General features: G+C 40.3%; 1 protein-coding gene across 1 annotated transcript in view; it reads left to right on the top strand.

Annotated features, from left to right (window-relative positions):
- The window catches only part of LOC113012990 (uncharacterized), a 38,079-nt gene extending 23,960 nt beyond the window's left edge, over nucleotides 1-14,119 (top strand). The window contains exon 2 of the mRNA XM_080295509.1: nucleotides 13,294-14,119. Within this exon, the coding sequence (XP_080151635.1) occupies nucleotides 13,294-14,119 (826 nt within the window). The remainder of the gene's footprint in view (nucleotides 1-13,293) is intronic.
- Nucleotides 14,120-14,360: the final 241 nt, after the last annotated feature.

The following is a 14,360-nucleotide window of genomic DNA, read 5'->3' as shown; positions in this document are numbered from 1 at the left end:
ACTGTCTCATTAGTTGCACTGTGAATTTACCACACCAGCCTTTTACAAATCTCACTTTCTGGCACAGATGTGAGCATCAAAAATCCAAATCACATGAAGCCCAGTCTTATCAAAACTGCATGAATAGTTTAGGCCAGCTGATCATAAGAACCGATTAACTGAACCAATCAGCAATTTAAGGCAAATTTTTAGTTTCAGTGACCTGTTTGTCCTGTGCATCTGCTATAGGTTTCTTCCTCTTAAAAGGAAGTTTTTCCTCCCCACTTTTGCCAAATGCTTTCTTAAAGGCGGTCGTCTGATTGTTGATTATTACAGGGTTTTCTCTGTGTTACTGTAGGGTCTTTACCTTACAATATAAAGCACCTTGAGCCATCTGTTGTTGTAATTTAATGCTATATTATCTATCTGTCTGTCTGTCTGTAAAATTGAATTTAGATGACCTAAAAACAACTTTTTGAGGTTTAATTCAGACTTACTCTGTCTTGTCACACAGATAATAGCGTGCGAAGCTGCCCACTCACTCTTAAAAACAATGATAGGCTCTAATATAAATGTTTGTGCGTGGGTAGTTGTGTGGATATTTGCCAAGTTCTTGTTGTTCACTTCCTACAAAAAGTGCTTTGGTGTGCCAAGGTGTCGTTCTCCCACATGAGAATCAATAGATGCTTGTTTTTCATTCAGTTTATTTTTAAAATATCAGGTAATGTCCAGCATGTGAACCGCCACACTAAAAAAAATAACCTGTTGGATTATCATATGATTAAGTTATGTTTTGTCAACCTTAGTTTTTTTTTATGTTGCTGTTATTCTGACATAGTCAGTTTTCCCTGGCAGAACACAGCCTAACATAACTATTGTCTGTAATGTAACTGATTTTAAAAGACTGAACATCCTCATCGTTTTATTTTCTGGGCTTACAGACAGGAAACACAATATTTAGATAACTGTTTCACTGTATCTTGGGTCTGTGTCGAGTCTCCTAGCTGCTGACTGCAGAAGCATGTTTACAGCGGACATATTTTGAGAAGCCAGTCGTATCCGTCTCCTACATTAGCCTGTTTAATGGTTAAGACACTGCAGGTACCATCACTTACTGCAGACACTGATGGAAGTTTGTAATAGTCTGTTAATTTATCATAATTTATCACCCATCAGCTTCTCATCAAAGACCAGTTTATCCACAATGTGCACAGAATGCACTTAGTAAACAATTATAGAACTTTTGCCAAACTAATATTCATATCTACTGAGAGTTTTTCCAAAGAAGAGAACATAAATGTGAAACAACAAAAGGAAAAAGGAGGAGCAAAGGAAGGTTGTCATATTTGTAAACTACAGTGGGTGGAACTGGACAGACACAGTTTTGAAGTGGCTTCTGTGGGAAACAGCTTTACTCTGAATGGGATAAAACAGAGCCGGAGTCTTCGTGAACGTGGATGAGAACATGTTTGGGGAGATGCAGACAATACAGGTGTCACAGATTATTAGGCAGAGGACTCACTCGCAGGACTCTGAAGTTTTAGAGAGAAGGTGAGGGATTTATTTACAATGTGGCACCAAGTGAGGATATATACATATATACAGTGAGGCTCCAGGGGGTGGAGGGAGGTCCGAATGGGAGGGAAGGTCCAAGGCAGGTGCACACACGCTCCTCTTCAACTCAGTCCACAACTCACATACAACAATAGTATGCTAGCTAAAGTTAGCATTACTCAGAGTAATACTGTAAAGGCAACATTACTACAGCTGCTGAGCTTAACTCTGTAGAGTTAAGCTCAGCACCTTTACAGCAGCTTTTTGTCTCATGCAGTTTCAGTTTCAGACCTCACTGTCTTTGTGCAGACTGCCTCATTACCTATATAGTGAGATAATCTGGTCTGAGCATCCACACTGACTTAGGTTCTGGATCCAGTTCCCCCTATAAATATCAGAGGGTGTGAATTTGGGATCGAGCAGCCCAAAACTCCTGTAGTCTGAGCCATGCGTCAGGAACTGAGAGGAAATGCTGAAAGGTGAGAAGGGGATGAGAAAGAGGGAACAGAAGAGAAGAGGAAAGAACAAAAAAAAATAATGGGAGAGAAGAGGATGCAGATGGAAATAAATGGGCCGTACAAAAGCAATTCTCCCATAGCCCTGAGTGGGAAGAAATGGAGGCAGGAGAGGAATGAAGGAGAAGGAGGAAATAGATGTTTAATTTGGGTCCACCAACAATCCAAATAGAGTTGTTTTGCTTCGAGTACTGAGATGGCAAAAGGAATGGATCAATCTAAGGAGAATAAGATCAGGTAAATCCCACCCGAAGCTCTATTTGCTTTGCATATAAAGTGGCAGAGAAGGATGCTAGAGCTAAGATCAATAGCAAGTGAAAGCATCTCCTCTGGGGTTTTCTAGGATTGCAAATGAAGTCTGAATTATGAATTGATGTCATCAGTCATATTTTCAATAGTGGTTTAGCTGATAATTCAGTGAACAATGTAAAAGTACAATTTCAAAATGTAATCACTTAGATGACAAGTTGAAGTGTAGTGGAAGCAAAAATCCAATTTTTATGAATAAAACAGTAAATCTACATAAACTACCACTGAACACATAAAGTACTGCTAAAAAAAACAACAGGTACTCATTTAATAGGTTTAACACCTAAAATGTGGAATTAGCCAGTCTAAAACAGCTGTAGATGTTTGTCTTTAAAAGATTTGATTTTTTTAAAGCCTCAGCTAAGCAGCTGTAGGTCAAAAATAGCAATAAAAAATGACTCAAAATTAATTTAGAATAATGCCTGTCAGCATTTAGTCCAGACTAGTCAAAGTTGATTCTGACAATATAGAGCTGATCTGATTACTAATCAGTCTGAAAAGTGACCACAATAATGATGCATCCTTTAGGCATACTCCAGCTTATGAAGAAGTACCACTCAGATTAACATTTGCTTACTGTGACATTTTCATCTCATTTCTCTGTTTGTGTCTTCCCCTCTGAATTCATCTGTCTCTGTCAATGTCACTTATGTATGATTGGCAGACAAGCTTTAGCCCTCTCATCCACAATCAGAGTAAATTAAGGGTTATAATGGGAGTGGGTGAAATCACTTTGACTGAACAAGCATTTGTACTGGGTCATTAAAGGCTGGCTGCGACAGTGATGAATGTCTCCAGTGTGATGCAAAGCCAAACTGTGTAAACACACAGAGAGAAAGGCTGTTCCTATTATTTGGACTGTCACCTATGTCGACCACACTCACAGCAATTCATGATGCTGTCTTCTTGAAAACAACATTTTCCTTAACCTTTACATTTTTGGGTTTTTTACTATTAGTTCTGAAGTATGCATGAAAAACTGTTTTCAAATAGTGATTTTTAAGGATACGAAAACAATTCATTTTTTTTCTTTTAAAAATGTATTTAAATTAATTGCTCTGCTTATAGAATAGAATAGAATAGAATGCCTTTATTGTCACTATACAGTTGTACAATGAGATACAGAGCATCTCCTACTCAGTGTAAACATGCTGGGGGGGTACAGTTCTGCAGCACTATGTACACATGGACAGTATTAACATAGGGAAAAACATATATATATATAAAATGTACAATATACAAGACGTAAGTAATATGTAATAAATAGTGTTATGTATATACAGTTGAGTTATTGCACATAGAATTGGTATTGCACAGTGGTGGTCCATTTATGGAAGATAAAGTGTGAAAAGGCAGAAAAATATTAAGCATCAAAGATATACAGTCACATGGAAAAGGAAAACTAAGTACACCCTTATTGCTTTCACTGGAATTATCAGCAAAGTGATGCTAATCCAGTGCATCTGACTTAATCATCAGCAAGTGTGATCACCTGTATAAAAGCAGAAGTTTTGATAGGTATTCTGGTGTGTGCTGGCGTTTTGTCACAGTTTACCCAGGATTGGAAATTCATCCCAAGATTAGAACATATAATGCTCAGAGAAAGTGCAAAAACACCTAAAACTTACATCTCTACATGTATCAGTTAGCATGACAAACGTTCATGACTGGGTGATATTTTGGTGTCAAATATGAGGCCATCTAAGCAAAAGCTTGGTTGTAACTGGATTATGCTTCAGGACAATGATCCCAGGCGTAGCAGCGAATCTACAACAGAGTGGCTGAGAAAGAAAAGAATCAAAGAGTTGCTTTGACCCAGTCAAAGACCTCAGTCTGATTGAAATGCAGTGGTGGAACCTCAAGAGAGCTGTGCATCAACAGATAACTGCAAATCTCAATTAACTGAAGCAAGGGCCAAAATCCCTCCACAGACTGATAAAGTTATACAGGAAACAGTTAGTGCTGCTAAGCTACTCAATCATGGGGTGTACTTAGTTTTTCACAGGAGGACTGTAAATACACTAGAGCAGTCCAGCTTACTGGTGCTAATAGCTAGCTAGAAGAAAAGAGTACAGGAAGATGTGGAAAATGACTACTTTAATGACTTCTCTCTTTTTTTTTTATCCTTTTGGAGCATTACTGATAGCTGCCATGCCACTCAGTGCTAAGTCTCATGTCCCTGAAATGTTTTTTTTATTATGGAAGAAATTTTGAAACAGCTTGTACTGTATACACCATACTATTATTAAATTATGGATTTTTTAGGGGCCAGTGTTGTGGGTATATACCAGGCAATAAATATACTGGCTTTAAGGGACTAGAGAGTGGTTTAAAAAACAGACCATGTAGTGATAGCTCAATACAATCAGAATCAACCCTATGTTTGCTGTCCTATAATCCATTTCTCTGTCAGCTTTAAGTCTTGTGCTGTTCAGTCTCTGCTTGGTGAATGAACTTGTAGGTTTTTGTTGAGTCACCCTTTTCTCTATAAAACACACACACAAATACACACTGACACTCAGTGTCTCTGTTTTTCTGGTAAATATGTTTGTTTTTTCATCTCCACTTCAGAATAGAAAAGGTTGTTTCTTTGACCGACAGACTTTGTGTAGGAAAGACAAACAGGGTCGCTTAAGGGCCACTTCCCTTTCAAGAGCGGAAATGAAAATGTCGCGAGAGAAAAAAGAAGAGAATCGACAAAAGACAAAAAAAGAGAGCGGAAAAACAAAACAACAGAGGAGCGAGGATATGGGTAGAGACAGACAGGCAACAAAATGTTAGACAGTCAGCAAAAAGAGCAGGAGCAAGAGAATTTTTTTTACAAATTGCAAAGGTCAATGATAGAAAATAAGCACAGATAGAAAACTGGAGAAAAAATAGAGGCAGACAGATATTTCTTCACAGACGGAGTATCCACAAGAAGAAAATTTTTCGATGAGAGGAGAAATAGACGGAAACATTTGTCAGTCTCCATTGTGACGCTGAAGCTCAGAGTAAATCAACATTTTTCATTTGAACAAAACCCGTTCAGTTAATAACAGCACATGTAATAAAAAAAGAATAAACAGAATAAAACATAATTCTTTGCACATGCATTGTGTTCGTTGTGGGGTGCGTTGTGTGAACGCTTCATACTGTACACTAGTGTACACACTGGAGGCTAGTTAGAGCAGCAACTCTTTGGGGTTTTGAATTAAGACATGAACACAAAGTTAGTGTTTTAGCAATCCATTACGTGTTGATTCACTTGTCTTAATTTGTTAATGTGCTTAAAATTAGCTGAATTAAAGAAAAAGTATTTATATCTGGAATGGTTAACTCTGTCACCTCATACCAAGAAGGCCCTGGGTTAAAATCCCCTTACCTGTGCACCTTCTCTCCAAGTACTCTGACTTCATCCTACAGTCTGATGCATGTTAGGGTGGTTGGTCATTCAAAATTACCCACAGGTTTTACTGTGAACGTGAACGATTGTTTGAATCTCTGTTGTCTCTGAGATAGACTGGCGACCTGTTTAAGGCGTACTGCGTATTACCTCGGATAGGCTATAGATAGCTGCCTCCGACCCCTCCCACCCCCAAAACCTCGAGAAGATGGATGGATAGATGGATTGAGACTCACATGCAAAAATGTTTTAATGCTTCACCACTAAATATCCAAAAGTCAGAAATATTTTTTTCTTTGAATGCTTAATGCTGTACATGTCAGTAAGACTCACTTCAAATATTCACTACAGAATCATGATGTGTGTGTGTGTGTGTGTGTGTGTGTGTGTGTGTGTGTGTGTGTGTGTGTGTGTGTGTGTGTGTGTGTTGGCTAGCTACAGCCAGCTCTGTTCTGTTAATTTGTTTATGCCTGTGGATGTTCAGAGTCCAGTGAATGAATATATAATTCTTTTGCTGGTTTTTAAAGTTGCTGCTGCCATTGTTTCTCTGGCAGTGAAGAGATAATTGATTCTGGTAGAATCAGTAAAAATTTATAGGCTTAATTCTCCTGTAGCATCCACTCATTTAATAGTACTTTAAATAAAAAAACAAAACAAAGCTGTGTTTGGTATCCCAGCGCTGCTCATTTCATTTTCTTTTCCACAGCTGCAGAAAATATATTTGAATGAACCATGAGGCTTAAAGTTGTGGTCAGAAATTAACATGTACTCATTGTGGGGAACGTCATACTATCTATCTATCTATCTATCTATCTATCTATATATATATATATATATATTAGGGGTGCAACGATACACAAAATTCACAGTTCGGTTCGATACTTTGGTGTCACGGTTCGATATTTTTTCGATACAAAAAAAATGTTCATGCCTTTTTAATTTGTCATTCATTAAAATTATAAATATATATTTTAACTCAAAAGTACAGTTTTTAAATTTAATGTTGCTGAAACAAAAGTAATTAAAAAAATAAATATATCTCAGGGCTCTCAAAATTTCAAAATCCCTGGTAGCCCTTCGGGCAGGGACTCTTCAGTTTTTGGTAGCCCAAAATAAATTTAAGTAGCCTGAATAAAAAAGAGAGCAATTTTTTGATTGATGTTTTGTTTCCTTTACAATATTATACATTAAAGTATAATATTGTAAAGGAAACAAAACATTAATCAAAAAATTGTTGAAAAACAAATTACAACATTGTATAAAAATTACAATCATCAACTCAAATACTTGGTTCTAATTGAACAGAAATTTCTATGAACTTGTAAGAACTGTGTAGGACATGAATCAGTCTGTGTCAGATCCTGAATTTGAAATTTCCACTGAAGTCACGGGTAAGAGACAAGTGGAACCAAGATCTAGGCCATTTGCTTTTTGAAGTTTGCAAAGACTGCTAAATTTTGCCAGTGGTAGTTCCCTCTTTGCAACATAGTACACTGTTCTAAACAGATTTTTCAGGTTTATTTTGAGTATGTTATTTGCAATTGGTGTTTGTTCTGGGAAAGATATTGCAGACTGAGCAATAATGCATTTCTTGGATTTCTCATGGGTTCTAATGGGGGCCTTTCTTAAAATGACTGGTCCCAGTAACAAAGGCGCTTGTCGACTCAGAAATCGAGAGAAAACCAACAACACACCTGGCAGAACATTATGTTATTTACACGGGTGCACATAAGTGGTCCGCATGTGCGCATTCGCTGTCAAAATAAAAGACGCGCACCAGATAAGAAGTTGCAAAGCACTGTTTTTGTCCGCTAGAGTGGGATTTTCACGGCACATTCCGCACCACATCTCTGTGCGTTCATCATTTGTTTGAAGCCAGCTCACCTCCTGCAACCACTTTTCCGAGAATACGTGCTTCTTTTGTGGTTCGGACTCCTGACATCCTGCTGCTTTTACACACACACACCCACACATAACGGTCAGCGATTCTCTGCGCGATCAACCTCTCATATGTTTAAGCTTGCTGCGGGAGATTTCATTTGTCATGTTTGCATAGTAAGCTAACAATTGATAAGACGATGTCAGAGGAATTGGTGCGCAAATTATCATCACTCACCAATTAGTACTGTCGCTCTCTATACACAGTTCACGCGACTGCAAAGTGAAAGCAAAAAAACAAGCGCAAATTCAAACGCGATTTCAATATGTCACATATTGACAGTGGCTCATCGATGCCAATATTTGAAGTGAGACATATATATATATATATATATATATATATTAGGGCTGAACGATTATGGAAAATAATCTAATTGCGATTTTTTGCCCCAATATTGCGATTGCGATGCGATATGCGATTATTTTTTAAGGTCTTTGTCTTCTGTATTATTAAACAAAGACAAGCAATACATCATATAGTATGGCCAATACTATATTACATTAATTTTAAACTGTTCTTTCCTGGAAGACAGACCTCTGTTATGATGACATGAGGTGATGCATGAATTGATGACTGACATTTTTATTTAACTTCTTCAATCACAACAGTATATTTGAACATACACAATAGTTTATTTTTAGCTTACAAACATCTGAGCATAAAGTGCTGACAAGGAACCCTGGTGTAAACATTAAAATGAAAGTCAGTACAATGTGCAGATTGCAGAAATATACATAAAAAAAATCAGTGGCTTTACCACACTCAGTTTTTCGACATCTGTGAACTACTAGACAGTCATTCAATTAAAAAATAATATTAAATAAATAAAACTAATAAATAAAAAATACACACATCTTACTGATCTCTGCAGTCAGTAACATTACACATAAAGTGCAAACATAATAGCAATTGTATAAACACACACACAAACACGCCTTTAAAATTTAAAGGCGTGAAATTGGACGGTCTAGCCTTCTGATTAGCGTCACCGCTGTCTCGGTGGAGTTTAATAAACTCGGCCGTCTGCTTCTTGCTATCTAAAATATAACCAGACACTGGTGTAAATTCTCGACTGTCTCATACTTCTGTTTAATCAGTTTTCTGTTTGACGTTTAGTCAGCTGTGTGAAAACCAAGGAGGAACCCACCCGGGGGATTAATAAAGTTTTATTTTATCTAATCTAATAACTTTTATCTCAGCCAAACCGATTTACTCACGAACAAACAAAACACTGAAAAAAACCCAACAATAACATTTTTAGGTTGTCTAAGTGACTTATATATTACGTTTAACCCGAGCAGCGAAACTCCGCGGTGATCTGAAAATGATGTGCCGGGAGTTGTGCCGCTCTCGGCCGCATCAGTAACCCTCGAGATCCCGGCTAGCTGTCGAGCTGGTGGGTAGCAGACGCCTCTGAAAACGTCGAAGCACTTTTGCAAATATGGGATATCTTGATAAACCGAGCAGATATTTGATGTTTACACAACTACTTTCTCGCCTGAAAATATGTTAAAAGTTTATTTTGTGACCCAGAAAGATTAGTATGAGTAATTTTAAAACTTAGTAGCGGCCGCCATTGCTGGAAACTGGAGTTTGGCTGGGCCGCGCTATGAATTCTGGGATATGGTAGTAATTTGGACAGCCTTCGGCACGTCGCTGTGACGTAATCGGTCTACAAATGCGGCCTCAGGAGGATGCAGCCCATGAATTTGGACATGTCCAGAGTATAATCGCAGCCTTTGCGGTTAGAAAATTGCACTTGATCATGTCGCGATATTATCGCAAATGCGATATATCGTTCAGCCCTAATATATATACATATATATATGGGCGAATGGGAACCATGAAGAGGCCGCTAGAAAAGCTGCAACCACCAAGTACCTGCAGAGGGTCAGGCAAGTCCTGAGGAGTCAGCTGAATGGTAAGAACAAGATCCGGGCCATCAACACGTACGCCCTACCCGTGATCAGGTACCCTGCTGGGGTAATAGGCTGGCCAAAGGAGGAGATAGAAGCCACTGACATAAAGACAAGAAAGCTCCTTACCATGCATGGAGGGTTTCACCCCAAGTCCAGCACCCTGAGGCTGTACGCTAAGCGGAAGGAAGGGGGCCGGGGACTGGTGAGTGTCAGCACCACAGTCCAGGATGAGACAACGAACATCCAAGAATACATTGGGAAGATGGCCCCAACTGACCGAGTGCTCAGTGAATACCTCAGGCAGCAGAAACCCAAGAAAGAGGAGGGAGACGAGGAACCATCATGGAAGGACAGGCCCCTGCACGGTATGTACCACCGGCAGATAGAGGAGGTGGCTGATATCCAGAAATCCTACCAGTGGCTGGACAAAGCTGGACTGAAAGACAGCACAGAGGCACTAATCATGGCAGCACAAGAACAAGCTCTGAGCACAAGATCCATAGAGGCTGGGGTCTATCACACCAGGCAAGACCCCAGGTGCAGGCTGTGTAAAGATGCCCCAGAGACAATCCAGCACATAACAGCAGGGTGCAAGATGCTAGCAGGCAAGGCATACATGGAACGCCATAACCAAGTGGCCGGCATAGTGTACAGGAACATCTGTGCCGAGTATAACCTGGAAGTCCCGAGGTCAAAATGGGAGATGCCCCCAAGGGTGGTGGAGAATGACCGAGCTAAGATCCTGTGGGACTTCCAGATACAGACGGACAAAATGGTGGTGGCTAACCAACCGGACATAGTGGTGGTAGACAAACAGAAGAAGACGGCTGTAGTGATCGATGTAGCGGTTCCGAATGACAGCAATATCAGGAAGAAGGAACACGAGAAGCTGGAGAAATACCAAGGGCTCAGAGAAGAGCTCGAGAGGATGTGGAGGGTGAAGGTAACGGTGGTCCCCGTGGTAATCGGAGCACTAGGTGCGGTGACTCCCAAGCTAGGCGAGTGGCTCCAGCAGATCCCGGGAATAACATCGGAGATCTCTGTCCAGAAGAGCGCAGTCCTGGGAACAGCTAAGATACTGCGCAGGACCCTCAAGCTCCCAGGCCTCTGGTAGAGGACCCGAGCTTGAAGGATAAACTGCCCGCAGGGGCGTGCTGGGTGTTTGTTTTTTTTATACATATATGTATTAGGGCTGGGCGATATGACCCAAAATTCATATCTCGATATTTTTTAGCTGGATGCCGATATAAGATATATATCTCGATATTTTTTTTTTTAAGCCATAAGTTAAGAACAAAAAGAGAGTTCTAGTCACACTGTGTCCCAGATGTGGGCGTAGATGTACATGAAGAAATTACTCAAAAATAAATTATCAGCATTTATTAAATAATCATGGTCCATAAATAAAAGAAAACAATGTTGTTTTTGTGCATAACAAAAAGCTCACAATTGTGCAGTCAAAATGTAAACTAATAGACGCTGAGCATAATAACAAAGAGACAGATTTCACAGCTGCACCACGTCTCTGAACAGGTGCCATTTGTGGTCCTTATACACACACAGTACGGTAATATTACGTTGAAGCACAGTACTATCACTCCGCGAGGCTCCTCCCCGGTAGCCGTAATCCTCCAAGACAATCCATCAAGCGGTGCAGCTCCGTAGCTTAGCAAAGTCATATTAAAACATTTTTTGACAGATTGCCGAGCGCTGTGTACCACATAAAATCGGTTCGCGGTCAGTAAGCACAACCAGAATTCATACATAAGGCGCACTGTCGAGTTTTGAGAAAATGAAAGGATTTTAGGCCGTGCAGCCCCTCCGGGCTGCATGTCGTTAGCGCGGTTAGCTCGTTAGCGCGGTTAGCTCGCTAACACGTTGACGCCGTCCAGCCCCACGCACGGTAACTCGCTAACAGAGATTTTCCGCTTTCATCTTGTCATTGCCTGCAGGTGAAGCTATGGGGGAGGCGGAGTTGTGTTCAGTGAAGGAGAGGCGAGACCGAGTAACGTTGCGTAGAGACAAAAGTGGACGAAAGAGAGGCAAACCTGCGGCTCCACGAGTATAATTATAACGTAACATAGACTATATCGATATAAACGATATTGTCACATCTTATATCTCGTATGAAAATATATCGATATTTTTAAAAAACTCGATATATCGCCCAGCCCTAATATGTATATATATATATATTTTTTTTTTATTTATTGTTTACACTATTTATATTGTAAAATATGTGTACACATAAAATATGTGCGCACACACACACACACACACACACACGTAGAAAAATATTCAGTATACACATCCAGAAATGCATATACTATTATATATTGTACATATATTTATTAGTTTCAGATGTAGCCATTCTTGTATTTTGCTTGTTTACATTATTGTATTTTGCACAACTCTGTTGCTTGTGAAGCTCGCACACAAGAATTTCACTCACATGTGCTGTACAAATGTACCTGCACATGTGATGTGACAATAAAAGTGATTTGATTTGATTTGAGTCCATGATGATGTAAAACTCACTGTGGACAGTCGCGCTGGTGTTACAGCAGTTTCTAAATCACGGCAGGCTTGAGGAGTAGTTGTTCCCAGGTTGTTCCTGAACATCCTAACCAATTTCCTCTCATCTGAGGGTGAGAGTTTGGGTGTCCTTCCAGATTTTGGCAAAGCGATGACATCCAAATAACATGTAGTTATGGACAATTGTTTGAACTGATGATCCTGGAAGCTGCAGTTGTTTAGAAATGGCTCCAAGAGACATTTGAAACTTGAGTAAATCTACAACTCTCATTCTTAGATCTTCACTGAGTTTATTTGACTTTTCAATTGTTCTGAGTGGCAGTCAGTTTACCAAGTGCTGTTAAACAATTCCTTTTTATGCCTGCAAAGAGAAAATACCAGCTGTAGTCAACTGTGATCACTAATGAGAAGTTAATTGGCCTTGGCCTTTCCAAGTTAAAAATAGAGTCTTTAGCCTGACTAATTAAAAGCTTTAAGTGAATGCATCTTTATATTTAAGCCTGCATGTTTACTTTTAACCCTGTTTAGACAAGAGAAAATCAAAGTAAACTCAGACCAAAGCAATAATCATTATTTTTTCTTACTTATTACAACAATACATACAGTGTTGCCTTTGTAGACAAAAAGTTTTGTCTTTGTCTGACCTATATGCAAGAAATAGAAACAAATAAATGGCAATGTTTTGGTGTTTCAGTACAGAGTGATTTAGTCCCAGCAATAATCAGCCATGAACTTATTATCCTATATACAGATAATACAAGCATCCTGGAAGGACTGCCATACAGTAGATGTGTTAACTGGGCATATTTTAATGTAATCTCGACTGTTACCCACAAATAAATGTAATTCTGCTTAAGAACCTAGATTAATGTAGACAATGTAAGCTACTTATGAAAACATTTGCAACAATGTTTACTGCTGGAACACTGCCTTCCAGAGAAGCCCACTGTTTATTTGTTTATGACACTTGTGCCTTAGTATAATTTTGGTTATGGTGAGTGTAAGAAACAATATCCTGATCCAAATTCCTTAAATATCAGTTAACCTGCAGTGCCAGTGTGCTGTCACTTTTTGGGAAGGTTGAATGAATTTCTGTTTTAGAGATTTTAACAGAAACGTCTGATTTTGACTTTTTTTCCTTTGCTTTGTCTCTTCTAGGGGTCCAATGGGTTCAATGGGTAGTCCCAAGCCTGGCATGCAACAAGGAGGCCATGGAGGAGGAGGAATGGGAGGAGGAGGGATGGGTGGAATGGGAGGAGGTGGGATGGGAGGAATGGGAGGAGGAGGAATGGGTGGAATGGGAGGAGGTGGGATGGGAGGAATGGGAGGAGGCGGGATGGGGGGAATGGGAGGAGTTATGGGAGGAATAGGTGGAGGCGGGATGGGGGGAATGGGAGGAGGGATGGGAGGAATGGGAGGATTAGGTGGAGGAGGGATGGGGGGAATGGGAGGAGGAATGGGGGGAATAGCAGGAGGAATGGGGGGAATGGGAGGAGGAATGGGCAGTGGAGGAATAGGGCCAAGAGCTGGTGAGCCTTACCGCCTGGCCACTCACGAAGCTCCTACCTCTCCTAGACATATGCAGTCCAGCCAGGCCTCTGGAATGGGGCAGGGCCCAGGGTCTGGTCAAGGGATGGGTCACGGTCCAGCTGGGTCTAGCATGGGGGGTCATGGAGGTCAAAGTCCTGGTCAACATGCCTCTCGCCGAAACCTCCAAGTTGACTTCAGTGGTTCCGGCGGCTCCAGGACAGGTCGGTCTCCTTCTTTGTCTCCTGACCGTGGTGTGACACCCACCTCACCATACTCAGTGCCACAGATAGCACCCATGCCGAGCAGCAAGCTGTGCCCAGTGTGCACCACCACAGAGCTGTCTAACCCACCGGCTGTACCCAACTACAACACCTGCACCCAGTGCAAGGCCACTGTCTGCAACCAGTGTGGATTCAACCCCAACCCCCACCTCACTGAGGTAGGTCAGATTTAACAGTCAAGAGGTGCTTGCATGACCATTTGTTTGCTTTAAGATATCACTATATATGCATCAATAGAATAAATAATATGATCAGGCTCATTACTAATTGTTTAGGTAATTATCAAATTAATACTATTGGTGGACAGAAGGCAATCCTTCAGTTTTAAATGTTTAGAAATAACAGAAAAAAAGGGGGCCACGCAGTTAAACTCTGAATGTTGAAGAATGGATCGAACAGAGAGATGGTTTCAGA

Source organism: Astatotilapia calliptera, chromosome 20 (genome assembly GCF_964374335.1).
Source record: "Astatotilapia calliptera chromosome 20, fAstCal68.1, whole genome shotgun sequence".
Lineage (NCBI taxonomy): Eukaryota > Metazoa > Chordata > Actinopteri > Cichliformes > Cichlidae > Astatotilapia > Astatotilapia calliptera.
This window is presented reverse-complemented; position numbering and strand designations above follow the sequence as displayed.